The sequence below is a fragment of the Scyliorhinus canicula genome, chromosome 12, assembly GCF_902713615.1.
Source record: "Scyliorhinus canicula chromosome 12, sScyCan1.1, whole genome shotgun sequence".
Classification (NCBI taxonomy): Eukaryota; Metazoa; Chordata; class Chondrichthyes; order Carcharhiniformes; family Scyliorhinidae; genus Scyliorhinus; species Scyliorhinus canicula.
In genome coordinates this window covers 113,254,992-113,278,319 of record NC_052157.1, presented here as the reverse complement: position 1 = coordinate 113,278,319, position 23,328 = coordinate 113,254,992, and the positions used below count along the sequence as shown (strand labels likewise).

Genomic DNA, 23,328 nt, shown 5'->3' with positions numbered 1-23,328 from the left:
ATCAGACTGACCTCAAGACGAGAAGAAATACGAGCTGGAAATGACATAGCACTGCACAATTAAAGATCCCCTGGAGCAATTTGTTCAAATGTGAACATGGACAACAGGGAAAAAAATGACCATATTCATATCCTGGCTTTGGCAAAACTTTCATCAATTTGTTGCAAGTGTTTGTTTGTTGAGAAAGAGACCAATGGTACTTTGTGTTTTATAAATAAGGCACAGGGTGCAAGACTAAAACAGTCATGATGAATTTGTAGCACATTGTGCCTATACCACAGGTGGAGTGCAGCGTGCAGTTCCGAATGCCCAGTTCTCAGAAAGGCATTAAAACTACAGGGCACGTGGTGTAGATTCATCAGGACGCTGCCATGAAAGGGAAACTACAGTTGCAGAAGAAACCCAAAACGTTGGGGCTACACTTAAGCAGAATAGAACTAAGAGGAGTTGCAAGAGAAATGATGATGGGTGACAAGGAAAACGAATATGTCCTCTGGATGGGGGAAGTGGATGAGGGGGGGTCATCAATTTAATATCACTTGTGATAGAGGGAAGAGAGAGGTCAAGAGAACTGTCTTTACTCAGATTGCTGGAAAGCAGCATGTGTTAAAAGCAATATTCTTTGAACCAAATATTCGCTAAATATTTTAAACCAAGGATAAAGTAGGTTTCCAGGGAGAAATGTTTGGATTGCTCGAGCAAACAGTCAGCACACATTGAACTAACCTCCTCCAGTGCTACAACATCTATGGTTCTTCATATTTTATGCATATTTTCTATTTGCTGTTTGCACGCCAATTATACTGGAACAGTATTCAAAATTATACTAAACCTCGTGGCTCTGATGCTCGTCTCTCTCTCAACAGCTCCTTTGAATTTCCACACTTGTTTAGAGTTTTGTCCTGCTGTTTCCCTCTTCCGTGATGCTCTCACAACCTTGATCTGAACCCCAGTGATAATCCCGCAGAGTTTCCCATGATACTGAAAGGGTTGGCGTTCTCATCCTGCCTGCATCTATTATTCCCAGAGTTATCCATGATCACCCGCAGGATTAATAGCAGCCACCAGTGATCCCCCAATATTGATAGAATAGAATCATAGAATCCCTACAGTGCAGGAGGCCATTCGGCCCATTGAGTCTGCACCGACCCTTCGAATGACTACTCTACTCAGGCCCACTCCCTTTATCCCGGTAACCGCATAACCAAACCTGCAGATCCCAGGACGCTAAGGGTCAATTTATCATGGCCAATCCACCTAACCTGCACTTCTTTGGGCTGTGGGAGGAAACCGGAGCACCTGGAGGAAACCCATGCAGACACGGCGAGAACGTACAAACTCCACACAGACACTGACCCAAGGCCAGAAATGAACCCGTGTCCTTGGCGCTATGAGGCAGCAGTGTTTCCCACTGTGCCGCCCCAGAGCTTCCACAATTCTTCCTCAGTTATCCTCTAATACAGTTGCTTGAATTTCACCACCTCCCTCAAGTCAAGCTCAGTCAAGAATGGATCAAGTAAAAAAGTTTAGGGGCAGCACGGTGGCCTAGTGGTTAGCACAACCGCCTCACGGCGCTGAGGTCCCAGGTTCAATCCCGGCTCTGGGTCACTGTGTGGAGTTTGTACATTCTCCCTGTGTCTGCATGGGTTTCGCCCCCACAACCCAAAAATGTGCAGAGTAGGTGGATTGGCCACGCTAAATTGCCCCTTAATTGGAAAAAATAATTGGGTAATCTAAATTCTAAAAAAAAAGAAAAAAAAAGTTTAAAAGTTTCGAGTGCACCGACTGCAAGTGCTTCAGTTTATAATTAAAGTTTTTGTAAAGTGTAATGGAGAACGTTTTGTGGGAGAGCCATTTGTTCTAATAGGTAGGTGGGTGTGGGGGGTGCAAAATTAATTCCTTTCCCTCAGTCTTGTTTGATCTACTACAGCCAAGACTTACCCTTTATTACAGAGAATAGCAGCAAGGTGGCTGGTCTTGTTTCCGGGGGCTGCACATGCGTCAATCACGTGGGAACCTGTTGGTGGATTTAAGAGATGCGCTGGGAGACAACTGGCCTGGAAATTGGAGAAAAGGGAAAATTAGACATTCGCTGGATCAATGCCAATTCTGCCCAAGAAACCTGGCTATAGTGAATGATTCAGTCAGACGGAATGTCTTACGCCACAGCAATTGCTTCGTTGGCAGAGACTAGAGCTAGAACACGATATACAACAGTAAATCTGTCAGCCGTTTATAAAGCAACAACATCAGCAACTAAAGAACTGCTGATGCGTAAACCTTCTGCAGATACACCTCTGCATTTTGTCCCAATTCATAAAACTCCTGCAGAATAAATAGCAACAGCAAAGCTGTACACATTGTTCCTCCTGCCAGGATAGCTCACTTGCAGGCAGCTAACTATTCAACAAACCAGGGTTTCTACATCAAGAAAGTCCATACCCATTGATGTGCCAGCACGACTTCTCCTGAAACTCACATCACCAAATTTAGGAGAGTCAATTATGACCCATCATTTAATCAGAGGAAACATTTCGATAAATACATTGGATAAAGGGGAACCGATGGATGTACTTTACTTACATTTCCAGAAGGCATTTGATAAGGTGCCACATAAAAGGTTATTGCGGAAAACAAAAGCTTGTGTGGTGGGGATAACATATTGGCATGGATAGATTAGCTAGCTAACTGAAACAAAGAGTAGGCATAAATGGATCAGTGCTGGCACCACAACTGTTTACAATTTATACCAGTGACTTAAATAAAGGAATAGATAGGACAGTGGCCAAATTTGCTGACGCCACAAAGATAAGAAGGAAAGTAAGTTGTGAAGAGGACATAAAGAGACTACAAAAAGATATGGATAGGTTAAATGAGTGGGCAAAGATCTGACAAATGAAGAATAATGTGGGAAAACGTGAAGTTGTCCATTTTGGCAGGAAGAATAAAAAAATAAACATTGCTTAACTGTTGAGTGTTTGCAGAGCTCAGAGGTATCTGGGTGTCCGAGTGCATGAATCACAAAAGGCTAGTAGGCAGAGACAGCAAGGAATTAGGAAGCTAATAGAATGTTATCATTTATTACAAGGAGAATTGAATGCAAAAGTAGGGAGCTTATGCTTGTCCAGGGCACGAGCAAGACCATATTTGGAGTAGTGTGTACAATATTGGTCTCCTTATTTAAGGAAAGATGTAAACACGTTGGAAGCAATTCAGAGAAGGTTTACCAGGCTAATACCTGGAATGGATGATGTGGATAGATTCTTGGTAAGCAAGGGGGGTGATAGGTTATCAGGGATAGGAGGGGTGCAGATTTGAGATTACTATCAAATCAGCCATGATCTTATTAAATTGTGGAGCAGGTTTGAGGGACTGAATGGGCCACTGCTCCTTGTTTGTATGTTCGATCCCCAAGTTTTGAAGCAAAAATGAAGAATATTACTGTCTTCGCTGTTCTACACCGCAATACTCACAACCTCTCTTCTCAATAGATGCATTTAATCTCCTCACTCTATTCAGAAGGTAAAAGCTTTCCATTATATACATCACTTCCTATGAAACCCTTGCAGCCACCATTTTTCCAGAATCCACTGTATGTGACCATGCTTACCTTATCCTGCAGAATGATATGCCCTGCTGTGTATAAGAAATGTTCATGGAGATCGATCTTCGGATGAAAAACCAGCAATTCTGGAAGGTGAAGGTCACCAATGAACTGTTTCCGCCCGAGGTGCTTCAGATCAGCTACACTGTGTAAAAGAGAGTTTAAGTGCGGCAACGCTGGACATAAACCCGAGTTAATACCTGTTAGGTTTGCATAAATAATTGCCACAATAATCAAACTGATGATTTGGAACAAACATAAAATAGGAAATTAGTCTAGTTAATGGATACATAAGGGAACTATCCTGCATGTATAAATCTCAGGCTCTTGAGCAAGCGACATCTCAAGCAGACAATGGAAAGTCCTATCATGTAGTGAAAGGAAGTAGTGGGTTGTATCTCAAACGACGACGAATCGGACTACAGAAGGGAGATAAATCACTTGGTTGCATGATTTACCGAAAACAACCACTCTCTATATATCGGAAAGACCAAGGAACTGATCATCGACTTCAGAAGCGTAGCATGACACATGCCCGTCTGCATCAATGGCTCCGAAATTGGGATGGTCGACAGTTTTTAAGTTCCTGGGGGTCACCATCACCAACAGTCTGTCCTGGTCCACTCACATTGATGCAACAGTCAAGAAAGCTCAACAACGTCTCTACTTCCTACGGAAGCTAAAGAAATTCGGCATGTCTGCATTGACTCTCACAAACTTCTACAGATGTGCCAGCATCACAGCCTGGTATGGCAACTGCTCGGCCCAAGATCGCAAGAAACTGCAGAATGTGATGAACTCAGCCCAACGCATCACACAAGTTTGCCACCCCCACATTGATTCTGTGTACACCTCCCGCTGCCTCAGGAAGGCAGACAGCATTATCAGAGACCCCTCCCACCCAGGCTTTGCCTTCTTCCAGACCCTTCAATGAGGCAGAAGATACAGAAGTCTGAAGACCCGCAGATCCAAACATTGGAACAGCTTCTTCCCCACAGCTACTAGACTCCTCAACGACTCTCCCTCGGACTGTCCAATCTGTTCCCTGTAAGAACACCATTCCAACGTCCAATGCTGCCCTTGCTCATGTACTTGCTTTGTTTGGCACCTTGTTCCACACTGTAACCAATCACTGTCTGTCAATGTACCATTTGTCAATGTACTCTGTCAATTATTCTTTTTTTGTCTACTATGTACGTACTGTGTGCGTTCCCTTGGCCGCAGAAAAATACTTTTCACTGTACTACCGTACATGTGACAATAAAACAAATCAAATCAAATCAGTGGGTACAAGGTAAGGAGAGTCAGTACTGGGTAATGTCCCAGAATGGTGATGGATCTGGAACTAAAAGAGTAGTTGGTCATTTGCTCATTAAACTAAACAGGTGGGTAGTCATGTCTGAAGGAGCAGGCGAGATACAAGAAAGGCCTTAACAATATTAAAAATGGGAATAGTTTTAACAAATGTAATTCAGTGCAGATTGCTGTACAATGGTAGTCCACGGAAGACAGGAGAAAAGCACTGATTGGTGCTGCAGCAAGGGAAGGATGAAAGAGATTGGGCGATAGCAGACTCAGCACTAATATGACAGTGCAGGCAGTAAATCAATACAACAATGTTGTCAGATTTTTCTTTTCGGCATAATAATAGAGGAGACTCGGGTACAGAAACAAAGAGAACAAAGAATATTACAGCACAGGAACAGGCCCTCCAAGCCTGCACCGACCATGCTGCCCATCTGAAATAAAACCCCCAATCCTTCCGGGGACCATATCCCTCTATTCCCATCCTATTCATGTATTTGTCAAGGCGCCCTTAAAAGTCACTATCGTATCTACTTCCACTACTTTCCCCCAGCAGTGAGTTCCAGGCTCCACCACCCTGTACCAGTCTGCCATGAGGGACCTTGACAAAGGCCTTACTGAAGTTGATGTAGACAACATCCACTGCCCTAACCTCAATCATCTTCGTCACTTCCTCGAAAAACTCGATCAGGTTAGTGAGACACGACCTCTCCTTCACAAAACCATGTTGCCTCTCGCTAATAATGAACTTATTTCCAAGTGGGAGTAAATCCTGTCTCGAAGGATTTTCTCCAATAATTTCCCTACCACTGACGTAAGGCTCACCAGCCTGTAATTACTTGGATTATCCCTGCTACCTTTCTTAAACAAAGGAACAACATTCTCCATCCTCTGGGACCTCCCTTGCAGCCAGTGAGGATGCAAGGATTTCTCTCAATGCCCCAGCAATTTCCTCACATGCCTCTCACAATGTTCTGGGGTATCTCCCATCAGGCCATGGGGACTCGTCTACCTTAATGTTTTTCCAGGACCCCCAATATGTCCTCCTTTTTGATCTCAACATGACCCAAACTATCTACACTCCCTTCCCCAGACTCACCATCCACCAAGTCCTTCTCTTTGGTGAATACTGGCGCAAAATACTTTTTTAATACCTCGCCCATTCCCTATGGCTCCATGCATAGATTCCCTCCCCTGTCCTCGAGTGGGCCAACTGTCTCCCTGGTTACCCTCTTGCTCTTTATATATGTATAAAAAGCCCTGGGATTTTCCTTAATCCTGCTGGCCAAAGACTTTCCCTCCTGACTCCTTGCTTAAGTTTTTTTCTACTTTCCTTGTATTCCACACTTTGTGCGTTCCCAGCCTTGACAAATGGTTCCTTTTTCTTTTTGACTAGGCTCACAATATCTCTCGTCATCCAAGGTTCCCAAAACTTGCAATACGTATCCTTCATCCTTACAGGAACATGGCGGTCCTGAATTCCTATCAACCTACACTTGAAACCCTCCCACATGCCATATGTTGATTTGTCCTCAAACATCTGCCCCCCACATTCTCCCAGTGACTGCGTGGGTTTCACCCCCACAACCCAAAGATGTGCAGGGGAGGTGGATTGGTCACGCTAAATTACCCGTTAATTGGAAAAAATAATTGGGTACTCTAAATTTATTTTAAAAAAACATCTGCCCCCAACCTACATTCTTCAGTTCCTGCCTAATATTGTTGTAAATCGCCTTCCTCCAATTTATCATCTTCACCTGAGGATTGCACCTATCTTTATCCATCAGTACCATAAAGCTTATTGAATTGTGGTCACTGTTCCCAACTGCTCCCCTACTGAAATGTCCATCACAAACAATCATTTATTGGCCAACGTGTTGGGAGAGCACAACTTCAGAGAAGGGATTCCGGATCAGACTCTACCCCAATCGAAAATCAAGTAACATTTATACATTGCAGATCACATAGGCAAAGACCTGGTTTACATTTGAGCATTGTCTGGTTCAACTTTACGTTTAAACAAGTTGCAGATGTGCACTCAGGCAGAGTGAGTATTATCTACCCTTATCTTTCTATGATCCTTCCCCAATCTCTTTCTTTGTTGTTAGAACAGTTAGATGTGTCTGGTCTATAGGTTAAACTGTAAAAACCCTTGTTCTGACTTCTTGCAGATGGTGTCACAAAAAAACAAATTAAGAACCAGTTAGACGGGAAACATGTTGTTAGACTCTTATTCTGAGGACATGCAGATGGTGTCACATCAGCATTCAGTTAGCATCGTTTGTGTCCATTTGCCACATCAGCATATTAATGGTTGACATCTTTGTAAAATTATCCTCTGCTGCTCTAGTATATTATACTACACTACACAAATTCAAAAATCTCCAAGAATAATTATTGATTTCCCAAAATCATTGTTAGTAAACCCTATTCAATTGCTTCCCTACAACAACAGACATAATGCTGATCTATATTGTCAAATTGGTAATGTGTGAAACCCATATGCTGTGTGCTGTGGTCTGACTGTTCTAGATCCCCTCATTTCATGCTTGGCACTGAAGTAACGATCTAACATACCTGGTGGCCTGCCCCAGGTAAGTGTAACCCTCACGTTTGAAGTAGTCAATCACATCCTCCACAGTGTTTTTCAGCAGGTTCACCCGGACATAGCGAGGCAGCTGGCAACCTGGGACAAAAGAAAAGGATTTGAGGAGAAAATCCAGCAGCCAATGCCAACATAACATGAGGCAATCAGAGTGTAAGGGGGAGGGAAATGGGTGAAGAGGCTTCTGCTTTGCTCCAGGTACAGGCCCTAATGCGATTAACCGAGCCACTACCACAAAGCTGACGGCAACACACACTCAACTATGGCAACAGAAAACTATTTGGGCCTGGCGCGTGCAGCAAAGCAACGGTGATGGCAGTGAACCTCGAAGTGAAACTCACTGAGATTGAGCGATCTCTGTGGCGAGACTTTCACCTCCTATCAATGACGACCACGTTCCTTAACTGGGAAAATCCCAGATTGGAACTGGAGTGATGTCACCAAGATGTCCAAGCAGCCAAATGCATTAAAGGATTTTCGCAGACCTCATCTATAGGAAAGCACTAAAATAAAACCACTTGTAACATTTTCAACATTGAGCAGATTAGGACACTTCCACTAGCTGGTGAACTCGGTTGGGGGGGGTGGAAAAGATTTATTAGTAAATCATTGAAAACACACCACGAGTATAAAGTTACTTTTTTCAAAATCACATTACCATCAAAACCCCAGTTACACCTGATTGAATGAGATGGAACTGTTAATAGGGGTTTTAACAATGATTTAGGAATGTGAAAGTTGAAATCTTGGCTGATTTGAATGACTGTCGGCTCGGGGAAGAACCCTCTGCACAGCCAGTGTTAGGGCCTCGAGTGACAGACAGCAACATCAGGATTTCCACAATAATCTGCATGCCTGACATCCTGAAGTTGTGGTCAGTTTCAGAAGGGTAATCATGGCAAGCACCAACAGTTCACTATTAACCACGGTGATCAACCATCCCGTATTTTAGGAGGCTGTCCCTGATTTTGACTCTTCGCCTCACCGGCCCTTATTTCTAGGAAGGTCTGTGGGAGAGATTGAAACTGGGAGTCTCCTCTTTCCTTTAACTTTTCATTTATTCTACTGAGCATGCACACTGGGGCCAATACACTCACCAATACCACCCCACCCTGCTCTTAATGCCACTGGCAACACCCCACCCTGCTCTTAATATCACTGGCAACACCCCCACCCTGCTCTTAATGTCACCGGCAACACCCCCACCCTGGTCTTAATGCCACCGGCAACACCCCACACTGGTCTTCTTTTTTAAATTTAGAGTATCTAATTATTGTTTTTTCCAATTAAGAGGCAATTTGGCTTGGCCAATCCACCTAACCTGTACATCTTTAGGTTGTGGGGGCGAAACCCATGCAGTCACGGGGAGAATGTGCAAACTCCACACGGACAGTGACCCAGGGCCCGGATTCGAACCCGGGTCCTCAGTGCCGCAGTCCCAGTGCTATCCACTGCTCCACATGCTGACCTCCCCACTTTGCTCTTAATGGAACCCAGTGGGCAGTGGGACCTGCCCACCTCTTTCCCTTCCCAATTCAAGTCTCCCTTATTTTATTTAATCAAAGTTGGTCATCCTGCCATTGACGCACCTCCAAAATCAAGCCCAGTGTCTTTGAATTTGCTTTGTGGGCAGCACGGTAGCACAGTGGTTATCACTGTTGCTTCACAGCACCAGGGTCCCAAGTTCGATTCCCGACTTGGGTCACTGTCTGTGCGGAGTCTGCACGTTCTCCCCATGACTGCTTGAGTTTCCTCCGGGTGCTCCGGTTTCCTCCCACAAGACGTACTTGTTAAATTGTAGGTGAACTGGACATTCTGAATTCCCCCTCTGTGTACCCGAACAGTATGGCGACTAGGGGATTTTCACTGTAATGTCATTGCAGTGTTATGTCAGCCCATGTGTGACAAGATTATTATTATTATTCAAATGTTCAATGACCATGCCGCTACAGGTCTCTGGGAAAGAGAACTCCAAGAATTCATGAACCTCAACGAGAAAACATTTCTTCTCATCTCCGTCTTTAAGAGGAGACCCCTTATTTTTTAGAACTGTCTCACCTCGTTCTTGTCTCCACAAGGGGAAAGAAACATTCTTTCAGTATCTACTCTGTCGAACCCCCTCAGGATCTTATAGGTTTCAATGAGATCATCTCTCAATCTTCTAAACTCTGGAACAGAGGAGTCACATTTCCAATCTAACGGAACCGTTCCAAATTCTAGGGAATTTTGGAAAATTAAAGCCAATGCATCTACTGTTTCAGCAGCCGCTAATTTTAAGACCCTGGAATGAAGTCCAACAGGACCCATGGACTTGTTAGCTTTTAGTTCGTCTTTAAAAATAAGTGTAAAGTACCAAATTCATTTCCCCCCCCCAATTAAGGGGCAATTTAGCATGGCCAATCCACCTAACCTGCACATCTTTGGGTTGTGGGGTGAAACCCACGCAGTCACGGGGAGAATATGCAAACGCCACACGGACAGTGACCCAGGATCGAACCCGGGTCCACGGCACCGTGACGCAGCAGTTCTAACCACGCTGCCACCGTCCCGCTCATACTTTTAGTTCTAATAATTTTCTTAGTGCTTTTCCCTGGTGATTGTAATTGTTTTAAGTTTCTCCCTCCTTTCACCTCCTAATTCACCATTATTTCTGGAACGTGTTTCGTATCCTCTACAATGAAGAAAAATGCAAAATATCTGTTCAGTTCATCTGCCATTTCCTTATTTCCCCAGAATAACTCACTAGAGAACCCAACACTCACTTTACTTACTCTTTATCTTTTGAAATGCCTGCAGAAACACTTACCATATGTTTTTATATTTCTAGCTAGCTTTCTCTTGTACTCTAATTTCTCTCTCCTCATTAATCTTTTTTACTGTTGTTTATATTCTGTCCAACCTTCTGACATGCCACTCATAATGTGGAATTATACACATTTTTTTCAATTTGATACCATTTTTTAAAAAACGTCTTTGGTTAGCCACAGTTGGTGCCTTCTTCCCTCAGAGTCTTTCTTTCTCATTGGAATGTACGTTTTCTAAATATTCTGAAATATCTCCTGGATGTCTGTCACTGCAGACATAACCTAATTTTCCAGTTCACTCTAGCAAGCTGTCTTCATAATAGGGGCAGCAGGGTAGCATGGTGGTTAGCATAAATGCTTCACAGCTCCAGGGTCCCAGGTTCGATTCCCGGCTTGGTCACTGTCTGTGTGGAGTCTGCACGTCCTCCCCCTGTGTGCGTGGGTTTCCTCCGGGTGCTCCGGTTTCCTCCCACAGTCCAAAGATGTGCGGGTTAGGTGGATTGGCCATGCTAAATTGCCCGTAGTGTCCTAATAAAAAGTAAGGTTAAGGGGGGGGTTGTTGGGTTACGGGTATAGGGTGGATACGTGGGTTTGAGTAGGGTGATCATGGCTCGGCACAACATCGAGGGCCGAAGGGCCTGTTCTGTGCTGTACTGTTCTATAATAGCTCTTATTTAAGTTTAAACACTAGCCTTAGATCTACTCCTCCCTCTCTCAAATTGAATGTGAAATTCAATCAGATTATGATCACTGTTACCTCGGGCCACCTTCAATAGGAGGTCATTAATGAATCCGGTTTCATTACACGGTGCCAGATTTAGTATAGCCTGCTAGAACAAGCTCCTCTAAGAAACTGTCCCAAAAACACGATGAACTAATTACACAGACTACCTTTGCCAAACTGATTCATCTAATCTATAAGCAGATTTAAATCACTCATGATTATCACAGTACCTTTCTGACAAGCACGCATTATTGTTTCCTGTATAGGCAGCACGGTGGCACAGTGGGTTAGCACTGTGGCCCTATGGCGCCGAGGTCCCAGGTTCAATCTGGCTCTGGGATACTGTCCGTGTGAGTTTGCACATTCTCCCTATGTTTGTGTTGGTTTCACCCCCACAACCCTAAAGATGTGCAGGGTAGGTGGATCGGCCACGCTAAATTGCCCCTTAATTGGAAAAAAATGAATTGGGTATTAGCAATTTATTTTTAAAAAATTATTGCTTCCTGTATAGCCCATCCTATAGCGTGGTCACTGTTAGGGGCCTATAAACCACTCCCACAAGTGACTTTATAATAACAATAATAATAATCTTTATTGTCACAAATAGGCTTACATTAACACTGCAGTGAAGTTACTGTGAAAAGCCCCGAGTCACCACATTCCGACACCTGTTCGGGTACACAGAGGGGGAATTCAGAATGTCCAATTCACCAAACAGCATTTCTTTCGGGACTTGTGGGAGGAAACCGGAGAAAACCCACACAAACACAGGGAGAACGTGCAGACACTGCACAGACAGTGACCCAAGCCAGGAATCGACCTGGGACCCTGGCGCTGTGAAGCAACAGTGCTAAGCACTATACTAGTGTGCTGCCCACTTCTCCCCTTTACTAATTCTCAGCTCTACCCAAACTGATTCTATTTTTTGATTTCCAGTACGACGGTAATCTCTCTGTACTGTATCAACGTCATCATTAATTAATAAAGCTAGCCCTCCCAGCCGGGGTTGGCACAGAGGCAGATGCTGTAGCTGTCGCCTCGTTGATCACCCGTAGGCAGATCCTGTGCCCTGGCGTGGTGGGGGGACCTGCTGGACGCTTGCAAAGGTCAAATTTGAACTGAGGGGAAGGATGGAGGGGTTCTACAATTCATGGGCGTCATTCATTACGCACTTTCGAGAACTGGATCAGTTCAAACATTGGGCCGGGGGGGCGGGGGGAGATGGGAGGGTTGGGGGGGGGGGGGGGGGGGGGAGGGACTGTATGTGTTAATGGTGACCAAGGGGGATTCCTGATTCCTTTTTGTTATTTGTTTATGTTAACATGCGAGGTAATTTTGGGGGTTTGGTGGGAAGTTGTTATTGATATGGGGATTGACATTGCTTTCATTACTGATTATTGTTTATTGTTGGGTGTAAATTTGGGAAAAAATGTAAAAAAGGAGAATAAAAATATTTTAAAAATTAAATAAAGCTACCCCTCCACCTTTTCCTGGTTTCCCACCCTTCCTAGATGTCATATGCCAATGAGTATTCAGATCCCAATCCTGGTCATTCTGCAGCCATGTCTATCAAGTCCGTCAGGAAAAATAGTGATGACATGAAAATATCAGGGAAATTGAATAAATTGGAATGTCTTCTGTTGGATATATATTTTTTTTAATTATTGGAAAATGTAAGCTGCTTAAAGACAGGGACAATTTGGTTGTGTTAATGGAACTAATACTTTTAATAGGGCAGCACAGTGGCGGAGTGGATTAGCCCTGCTGCCTCACGGCGCCAAGGTCCCAGGTTCGATCCCGGCTCTGGGTCACTGTCTGTGTGGAGTTTGCACGTTCTCCCCATGTTTGCGTGGGTTTCGCCCCGACAACCCAAAGATGTGCAGGGTAGGTGCATTGGCCACGTTAAATTGCCCCTTAATTGGAAAAAAAACAAATTGGGTACTCTAAAATAAAAAACTAATACTTTTAATATATTGATGAGCCTAGCAATACTGCAACCAGATGTTTATCTAAGGCAAGCTGGTAACAATGGTGAACAGAACATAATGGGGTTGAATAAGGTCTAAGAGGTTCAAAGGAAGAGACAAGGTGCAACCTTGCATTTACCTTCTAAAAGGTAGACTTACAAAATTAAGGTGATCAAGTTTGACTTTTGAAGCGGTTAGTTGAAATAAGGAAAGATCAAAAGGGAAAAACTATATCAGAAGCATTCAACCTATGCAGGAGTAGAGTTTTTTAATAGATTTAGAGTACCCTATTCCTTTTTTCCAATTAAGGGGCAATTTGGAGTGGCCAATCCACCTACCTTGCACATCTTTGGGTTGTGGGGGTGAAACCCACGCAAACACGGGGAGAATGTGCAAACTACACACGGACAGTGACTCAGAGCCGGGATCGAACCTGGGACCTCAGCGCCGTGAAGCAACAGGCTAACCGACTGCGCCACCGTGCTGCCCGCAAGAGTACAGTTTGAGACCTCAGCCAACAGCAGAAATGTCTGTGTTAGCTCCCAGCAAGTTGTGTCACTGAAGAGAGCCTGCCTTGTAAGGCCAGTTGTTTTGTTCTAACTCAGAACCACCAAAGAGATATAACAACCTCGTTTGGTAACTATATTCTGCATGATGTTGCTACGACCCCCAAAGGAGTTTGAACCTGCATTGTATTAGATTCTCCTCCTGCACCTTGGAATATGAACTCCCAAGATGATTAGAGGGCAGAGCCTCCTCCCAATTGGAGGACCCAACCACAGAATATAAACCCTGGCCTGGGAACAGGTTGGGGAAGAGGGCCCTGAGGGGGAGTGGAGAGTGAGAGAGTAGTGTATTGAGGAGTACCAGCAGAATAAACCAAGTGTATCCTGCCTGTCTGGCTACGTGTGGAATTCTCACCTTCGTTCACAACAGATGTGTAAATTTGGGGAAAATTTGCTCTGAAGATAGTGAAATAAAGGTGTTTGGAAATGGGTAAAGTTAGTGAAACTGTGTATAGATAGCCATTGTTTTAGTTCAGTGTACTTCTGGTTGATTAATAAATATTTATTTTATTTAAAATCATCAGAAAATGTCTGGGACATCATTCTCTTGATCTCAAATCTTTCCTCATATTATACCAAATTGAAAAATACATTGAGGGCAGTTGTTTCACGTTTCTCTTCTGGGATTTGGAATAACTCGGCGTTGACTATCAGATGTGTTCTTAACAGATCACACATATTTATTTTGGTATTTGCTCTCAATTCATCTGTTCCGATTCAAATTCTACGTGCATTCACATACAGAGCCTTTAGTTCTGTCTTTACACTATTTTTGTAAGTTCTGGACATATCTGATGGTGCACTCTTAGGTTTGTACACTCTGTCCCTTCCTGCCACGCTCTCATAATAATTTCCCTTATTCCTACCTTGTCCTCTTGCCTTATCGACTCTATTCAATTTGTCACGTCTTCCCAAATAAAATTTTAAAATGTTTCCAAATAAGGGTCAATTTAGCGTGGCCAATCCACCTACCCTGCACATCTCTGGGTTGTGGGGGGTGAGACCCATGCAGATTCAGTGAGAATGTGCAAACTCCACATGGACAGTGACCTGGAGCCGTGATCGAACTTGGGTCATCGGCACCGAGAATCAGCAGTGCTAACCACTGTGTCGCTGTGCCACCCTCGCCTTCCCAAACTTGATCTCTGGTCTCACATTTACTATTTCTGGTCTCTTGTTCTCAATAAAATGATTTCTCATTTTCAAATAAAACTGCAGAGATTGTACATTTGAAAGTAATTACATGGCTGTGAAGTGTTAAAAGATGTTCCTAGGATATGATGCGGTGCGATAAATACAGGTGGTTTATGATCTTTCGGCTTTGCTGTGTCAGAAGAATCCATACCTGCTGCGCTGGAAGCTTTCGTTTCTAGAAGATCCTCATTGCAGCTGACTTTCCTTTTCACCTTCAGTCTGGCAAGTGCTGATTTTAATTGGGAACGATGTTTCATGATCAGTGCTTTCCAACTCCCGCCACACTTCAAACCCTTTCCAAAGAGGAGGTCATACACTAGTACCTGTATTTGAAAGGTCAAAGTATCCTTTTTAGGAAGGTTCTATATTAACTGTCGTATCTGGAGAACTTCCCACAAGCAGAAACTCTGCTTACACTTTTATGCTACAAATAGATTGGGGCAGCACAGTGGAGTAGTGGTTAACACTGCTGCCTCACAGATGCCAAGGTCCCAGGTTCAATTCCAGCTCCATGTGGAGTTTGCACATTCTCCCCATGTTTGTGTGGGTTTCACACCCACAACCCAAAGATCACATCACATAAATCACATAGAACATACAGTGCAGAAGGAGGCCATTCGGCCCATTGGGTCTGCACCGACCTATTTAAGCCCTCACTTCCACCCTATTCCCATAACCCAATAACCCCTGCTAACCTTCTTTGTTAACTAAGGGCAATTTAGCATGGCCAATCCACCTAACCTGCACGTCTTCAGACTGTGGGAGGAAACCGGAGCACCCGGAGGAAGATGTGCAGGGTAGGTGGATTGGCCACACTAAATTGTCCCTTAATTGGAAAAAATTAATTGGGTACTCTTAAGTGTTTTTTTTTAAAAGCTACAAATACATCATCCTGCACATTTTTACCTCCTCCACCTGCTTACATTTAAGTCTCATTTTGATCTTAAATCCATTCTCTCAAAACAGTGGAACTATTTACAATGAGGCATGTGGAGGGATCCACGAGGTAGGGTTGTAGGAGCCTCTGCCTTTATCCCTGTCCAACAGGATTGAGATTCTTGTGCCATGTGTGGATGGAATGGAGACTGCTGGGAGAATAAGCAAACTGACCACAGCACCATGGTACAGGAAGCCATTCAAGTGGGGGCAGAGAAAAGAAATGTAGTCATAATAGGGGATAGTATAGTTAGGGGCACTGTTCTCTGTGACTAGGATAGAGACTCCCAAAGGTTGTGTTGCCTCCCTGGTGCTCGGGATATCTTGTCTAGGTTGCAGAGGAACTTGTAAAGATCCAACTGCCGTGGTCCACATTGGTATCAACGATATAGGTAGAACAAGGACAGAGGTTCTGTTAAGTGGGTATGAACAGCTAAGAGCTAAATTAAAAAGCAGAACTAAAAAGGTAATAATCTCTGCATTACTACCTGAGCCATGAGCTAATTGGCACAGGATCAATAAGACTAAGGAGGTAAATGCATGGCTCAAAGATTGGTGTGGGAGAAATGGGTTTGAATTCATGGGACACTAGCACCAGTACTAGTAATGAATACTTTTCGTCAGTATTCACTCAAGAAAAAGATAATATTGTGGAGGAGAATGCTGAGACCCAGGCTATTAGAATAGATGGCATTGAGGTGCGTAGGGAAGAAGTGTTGGCAATTCTGGACAAGGTGAAAATAGATAAGTCCCCGGGGCCGGATGGGATTTATCCTAGGATTCTCTGGGAAGCCAGGGAAGAGATTGCTGAGCCTTTGGCTTTGATTTTTAGGTCATCATTGGCTACAGGAATAGTGCCAGAGGACTGGAGGATAGCAAATGTGGTCCCTTTGTTCAAGAAGGGGAGTAGAGATAACCCCGGTAACTATAGGCCGGTGAGCCTAACGTCTGTGGTGGGTAAGGTCTTGGAGAGGATTATAAAAGATACGATTTATAATCATCTAGATAGGAATAATATGATTAGGGATAGTCAGCATGGTTTTGTGAAGGGTAGGTCATGCCTCACAAACCTTATCGAGTTCTTTGAGAAGGTGACTGAACAGGTAGACGAGGGTAGAGCAGTTGATGTGGTGTATATGGATTTCAGTAAAGCGTTTGATAAGGTTCCCCACGGTCGGCTATTGCAGAAAATACGGAGGCTGGGGATTGAGGGTGATTTAGAGATGTGGATCAGAAATTGGCTAGTTGAAAGAAGACAGAGAGTGGTAGTTGATGGGAAATGTTCAGAATGGAGTTCAGTTACGAGTGGCGTACCACAAGGATCTGTTCTGGGGCCGTTGCTGTTTGTCATTTTTATAAATGACCTAGAGGAGGGCGCAGAAGGATGGGTGAGTAAATTTGCACACGACACTAAAGTCGGTGGAGTTGTAGACAGTGCGGAAGGATGTTGCAGGTTACAGAGGGACATAGATAAGCTGCAGAGCTGGGCTGAGAGGTGGCAAATGGAGTTTAATGTGGAGAAGTGTGAGGTGATTCACTTTGGAAAGAATAACAGAAATGCGGAATATTTGGCTAATGGTAAAATTCTTGGTAGTGTGGATGAGCAGAGGGATCTCGGTGTCCATGTACATAGATCCCTGAAAGTTGCCACCCAGATTGATAGGGTTGTGAAGAAGGCCTATGGTGTGTTGGCCTTTATTGGTAGAGGGATTGAGTTCCGGAGCCATGAGGTCATGTTGCAGTTGTACAAAACTCTAGTACGGCCGCATTTGGAGTATTGCGTACAGTTCTGGTCGCCTCATTATAGGAAGGACGTGGAAGCTTTGGAACGGGTGCAGAGGAGATTTACCAGGATGTTGCCTGGTATGGGGGGAAAATCTTATGAGGAAAGGCTGATGGACTTGAGGTTGTTAAATGATCAGAGGGTTAGATAGGGTGGACAGCGAGAGCCTTCTCCCGCGGATGGAGGTGGCTAGCACGAGGGGACATAGCCTTAAATTGAGGGGTAATAGATATAGGACAGAGGTCAGAGGTGGGTTTTTTACGCAAAGAGTGGTGAGGCCGTGGAATGCCCTACCTGCAACAGTAGTGAACACGCCAACATTGAGGGCATTAAAAAATTTATTGGATAAGCAGATGGATGATAAGGGCATAGTGTAGGTTAGATGGCCTTTAGATTTTTTCCATGTCGGTGCAACATCGAGGGCCGAAGGGCCTGTACTGCGCTGTATCGTTCTATGTTCTATGTACTGGGGAAGAGGGGACCTTGTTCTGAAGGGACGGTCTTTATTTGAATTATGCTGGGACCAGAGTCTAGCGAATCGCGTAACTAGGGCTGTAGACAGGGCTTTAAACTAAATGGGTGGAGGGGTCAGTTGTAGGGGAAACTAGAAAACCCAATTTAAAGGAGGAGGTAAGAATGCAGCTTAGCAATGTGGTGGCTGGTTACCAGAAAATACAGGGGAGGGACTGAACAGGGAATTTCTTTATGCACCAAGGAATTACAGAAGAGTCGGGAAATCTAACATTAAAACTAATTAAAAAGCTTTGTATCTAAATGCAAGAAGCTTTGTAACAAACTTAATGAGCTAACGCCACAAATACAAACAAAAGGTTATGACTTGGTGGGGATTACTGAAACATGGTTTCAGGGAGACAGGTCTGGGTGTTGACCATCCAAGGGTACGCAGTATTTTGGGAAGATAGCGTGAAAGGAAAAGGAGGTGGCGTAGCCCTGGTGAGGAAAGGGATTTGTGCTGTAATGAGAAATGACACAAGCACTTGAGATCAAGATATTGAATCAGTCTGGGTAGAAATAAGAAATAACAAAGGGAAGAAGTCCTTGGTAAGAGTAATCTATAGCTCCCCAAACAGTAGTTCTACAGTGGGGCACAGTATAAACCAGGAAATACTGGGGGCTTGCAAGAAAGATACGGCAATATTTTAAAAAAAATTTAGAGTATTCAATTATTTTCTTTCCAATGTTAGGGGCAATTTAGCGTGGCCAATCCACCTAACCTGCATATCTTTGGATTGTGGGATGAAACCCACGCAGACATGGGGAGAATGTGCAAACTCCACACGGACAGTGACCCAGGGCTGGGATTCGAACCCGGGTCCTCAGCACCGCAGTCCCAGTGCTAACCACTACACCGCATGCCGCCCCCAGCACATATATTATAGCAGATATTTTAAAAATGAAGGTCCCACATGTATTACAAATAACCAGTCTCTCGCATTGTGTTTCCTAGGAAGCAACGTTTCTGCTGCCAGTCCATTCCATAGAATCCCGATAGTGAAGGAGGCCATTTGGCCCGTTGAGTCTGCACCAATCCTCCGAAAAAGCACCCTACCTAGGCTCATTCCTCGCGCACTATCCCCGTAACCCCAACTAACCTGCACATCTTTGGGCATAAAGGGGCAATTTATCAGAGCCAATCGACCTAACCTGCACATCTTTGGACAGTGGGAGGAACCGGAGCACCCAAAGGAAACCCACGCAAACACAGGGAGAAGGTGCAAACGTCACAGTGACCCAAGGCCGAAATTGAACCTGGGTCCCTGCAACATTCCAACAATCGCTGCAGGTAAATTCCTGGAAAGATTTCAGAAGTCTACACAAGGTAGTCATCTTTCTTTTGTCATTTAAATGGGGAAAGCAGGGCGGCACGGTGGCTAGCACTGCTGCCTCACGGCGCAGAGGACCCAGGTTCGATCCCGGGTGACTGTCCATGTGGAGTTTGCACATTCTCCCCTGTGTCTGCATGTGTCTCACCCCCACAACCCAAAGATGTGCAGGGTGGGTGCATTGGCCACTATAAATTGCCCCTGAATTGGAAAAAAAAAAGAATTGGGCACGTTAAATTTTTAAAAAGAAAAACAAATAACATGGGAAAAGATCCATGCAAGAAATGGTTAAAAGGGAAAGGAGAAAATGACCCCCAAAGCACCTGTCCACTTTGCTACATGAATGGTCATACCTTGGCGACATTGATCTGCAGTTTCTTCTCCTTCTTTAACAGGTCTGTTGTGTTAATAATTTCCTCCAACACGCGAGTATATTTCAGTGTTTCACACACCAACGCAAATAGCTGCTTAATATTCTGAAAGACAGGAAGACAAAACTATGACTATTCTCTGTAGGACTCAACCCACCTACTTTTCCCTTTCTTCAAGTTTTCATGGATTATCATAGAATTTACAGTGCAGAAGGAGGCCATTCGGCCCATCGAGTCTGCACCGGCTCTTGGGAAGAGCACCCTACCCAAGGTCAACACCTCCAACCTACCCCCATAACTCAGTAACCCCACCCAACACTCAGGGCAATTTTGGACACTAAGGGCAATTTATCATGGCCAATCCACCTAACCTGCACATCTTTGGAGTGTGGGAGGAAACCGGAGCACCCGGAGGAAACCCACGCACACACGGGGAGGACGTGCAGACTCCGCACAGTGACCCAAGCCGGAATCGAACCTGGGACCCTGGAGCTGTGAAGCAATCGTGCTATCCACAATGCTACCGTGCTGCCCTCAAGTTCCCTTGGTCCAGAACTTGCTGACATGATGTACCCAGGCCTCTGTCAATGTTTTACTTGTGGATGCTAATCGAAGACTATGCAATGTGACCAAGGAGAGACAGTTTTGGGTTTTTCCTGTGGAGAATGGGGAACGTATCATTTCGCCAGTCAGCAGACAGCTGAGATTGGGAATTTAATACAGTGGAAATCTGGAAAAGGCCTTTTGGATGTCTGCCCGATCATTCCAAATTAAATCTTTGGACAAAAGCTGCAAGCACACCGGAGTTGGCTATATTGTAGGGAAATAACATACAGAACTTTCCCTGCACTGTAACCAGTAATGCCACAGGAAGAACAGTTGTTGTGAACCATGCTCAGATCTCACATAACACAGAGGGTGTCACGTTATTAATGTAAAGGGAATTGGATAGAATTTGTACAGCTATGGATACAGAAGTGGGACTGTCAAAGAATTGATGCAGGGGCAATCGCCCCCTTCTGTGCTATATTAGTCTATAACTGAACACAATTACTGAGCCTTTTTTTTTTTAAATTGAGAGTGCCCAATTCATTTTTCCAATTAAGGAGCAATTTAGAGTGGTCAATCCACCTAGCCTGCACATCTTTGGGTTGTGGGGGCGAAACCCACGCAAACACAGGGAGAATGTGCAAACTCTACACGGCCAGTGACCCAGAGCTGAGATCGAACCTGGGACCTCGGCGTCGTGAGGCAGCAGTGCTAACCACCGCACCATTCATAAACAAAATCTGATACACTGGGGCACAGAAACCCGGAGAGTCCCTGTTCAATCCTGAGTTCACCGATCTGCTATCGGGATGGTGATCGAGTGTTACAATTTGTCTTAATGCCCCCAAATATGGGCAGAAACACTTGGCAAAGACTCATGGTCACCACTGCTGTTCCGTGATCCCAGCTTCTTCTTTTGGGCGGGGTATCTGCCTGACACTCCCCGGGGTCTCTCTGTCTGCTCCTCTCCCGGAGGGTCTCCCTTGCTCCCTCTCCCGGGGGTTTCCCTTGTTCCCTCTCCCGGGGGGGGCCTCCCGCTCCCTCTCCGGGGGGGGGGGGGGGGGGGTCTCCCTCGCTCCCTCTCCCGGGGGGGTCTCCCTCACTCCCTCTCCCGGGGGGGGGGGGGGTGTCTCCCTCGCTCCCTCTCCCGGGGGGGTCTCCCTCGCTCCCTCTCCCGGGGGGGTCTCCCTCGCTCCCTCTCCCGGGGGGGTCTTCCTCACTCCCTCTCCCGGGGGGGGTCTCCCTCGCTCCGTCTCACAGGGGGGGGGGGCTCCCTCGATCCCTCTCCCGGGGGGAGGGGGGGTCTCCCTCTCCCGGGGGGAGGGGGGTCTCCCTCGCTCCCTCTCCCGGGGGGAGGGGGGTCTCCCTCGCTCCCTCTCCCGGGGGGAGGGGGGTCTCCCTCGCTCCCTCTCCCGGGGGGGGTCTCCCTCGCTCCCTCTCCCGGGGGGAGGGGGGTCTCCCTCGCTCCCTCTCCCGGGGGGAGGGGGGTCTCCCTCGCTCCCTCTCCCGGGGGGAGGGGGGTCTCCCTCGCTCCCTCTCCCGGGGGGAGGGGGGTCTCCCTCGCTCCCTCTCCCGGGGGAGGGGGGTCTCCCTCGCTCCCTCTCCCGGGGGAGGGGGGTCTCCCTCGCTCCCTCTCCGGGGGGAGGGGGGTCTCCCTCGCTCCCACTCCCGGGGGGAGGGGGGTCTCCCTCGCTCCCACTCCCGGGGGGGAGGGGGGTCTCCCTCGCTCCCACTCCCGGGGGGAGGGGGGTCTCCCTCGCTCCCTCTCCCGGGGGGAGGGGGGTCTCCCTCGCTCCCTCTCCCGGGGGGAGGGGGGTCTCCCTCGCTCCCTCTCCCGGGGGGGGGGGGTCTCCCTCGCTCCCTCTGCCGGGGGGAGGGGGGTCTCCCTCGCTCCCTCTGCCGCAGGGGGAGGGGGGTCTCCCTCGCTCCCTCTGCCGCAGGGGGAGGGGGGGTCTCCCTTGCTCCCTCTGCCGCAGGGGGAGGGGGGTCTCCCTCACTCCCTCTGCCGGGGGGAGGGGGGTCTCCCTCACTCCCTCTGCCGCAGGGGGAGGGGGGGTCTCCCTCACTCCCTCTGCTGCAGGGGGAGGGGGGGGTCTCCCTCGCTCCCTCTGCCGCAGGGGGAGGGGGGTCTCCCTCGCTCCCTCTGCCGGCTGGGGGGGGGGGGAGTCTCCCTCGCTCCCTCTCCTGGGGGGGGGGGGGGGGTTCTCCCTCTCCCGCGGGGGGGGGGGGGGGGGTGTCTCCCTCGCTCCCTCTCCCGGTGGGGGGGGGGGTCTCCCTCGCTCCCTCTCCCGGGGGGGTCTCCCTCGCTCCCTCTCGGGGGGGGGTCTCCCTCGGTCCCTCTCCCGGTGGGGGGGGGTCTCCCTCGCTCCCTCTCCCGGGGGGGTCTCCCTCGCTCCCTCTCGGGGGGGGGGGGGTCTCCCTCGGTCCCTCTCCCGGGGGTCTCCCGAGGGGGGTCTCCTTCTCCCCGGGGGGGGGGGGGGGTCTCCTTCGCTCCCTCTCCCGGGGGGGGGGGGGGGGTCTCCTTCGCTCCCTCTCCCGGGAGAGTCTCTCACTCACACCGTGGTTCTGTCTGTCTCTCCCCCGCCCCGCGGGCAGCCCTCACCTTATGGCCGCTGTTATAAACCAGAGTTTTGACCGATCCCCGTTTGCCGTCCAGCTGCCCTAGGATGGCGGCCGCCTTCCCATAGAGAGCCATGGTCCCAGCTGGGGTCACAGGTCACAACCTCTAACCCCCAGCCCTCGCACCACGCGGCTCTCCACCGCTTCGACATGTGCGACAATGGCGTAAAGATGGAGGCTCGCTGGTTTTGCGGTAGTTCACTTTACGGCACAAGGTCCGTTACTGCAGTGAACTCGTCTGACATTTGTAAACCCATCTCAGTGCTCTATTCACTGGTAAATCTGACACCAAACTGAAGAAGTAGGAATAAAATCAGAAAATGCCCAGCAGGTTACCCATTGCGCTTTGGGACAGACCCCCATTGAGTCCCCCAACATTCAGGACCAAGCCATTCTCTTTAATTCTGGACCCCAGACCCATTCTGACTTCTCTGTCCTCGATCTGCTGTGCTGCTCA

General features: G+C 47.0%; 1 protein-coding gene across 1 annotated transcript in view; it reads right to left on the bottom strand.

The window, feature by feature from the left end:
- Nucleotides 1–23,056, bottom strand: part of nsun5 (NOP2/Sun RNA methyltransferase 5) — a 35,473-nt gene extending 12,417 nt beyond the window's left edge. Inside the window, exons 1-6 of the mRNA XM_038813805.1 lie at nt 22,855–23,056; nt 19,686–19,808; nt 14,921–15,092; nt 7,487–7,595; nt 3,611–3,749; nt 1,942–2,057 (exon numbers count right to left, since the gene is read on the bottom strand). Coding sequence (XP_038669733.1) covers nt 1,942–2,057; nt 3,611–3,749; nt 7,487–7,595; nt 14,921–15,092; nt 19,686–19,808; nt 22,855–22,947 — 752 coding nt within the window. The 5' untranslated portion in view covers nt 22,948–23,056. The remainder of the gene's footprint in view (nt 1–1,941; nt 2,058–3,610; nt 3,750–7,486; nt 7,596–14,920; nt 15,093–19,685; nt 19,809–22,854) is intronic.
- Nucleotides 23,057–23,328: the final 272 nt, after the last annotated feature.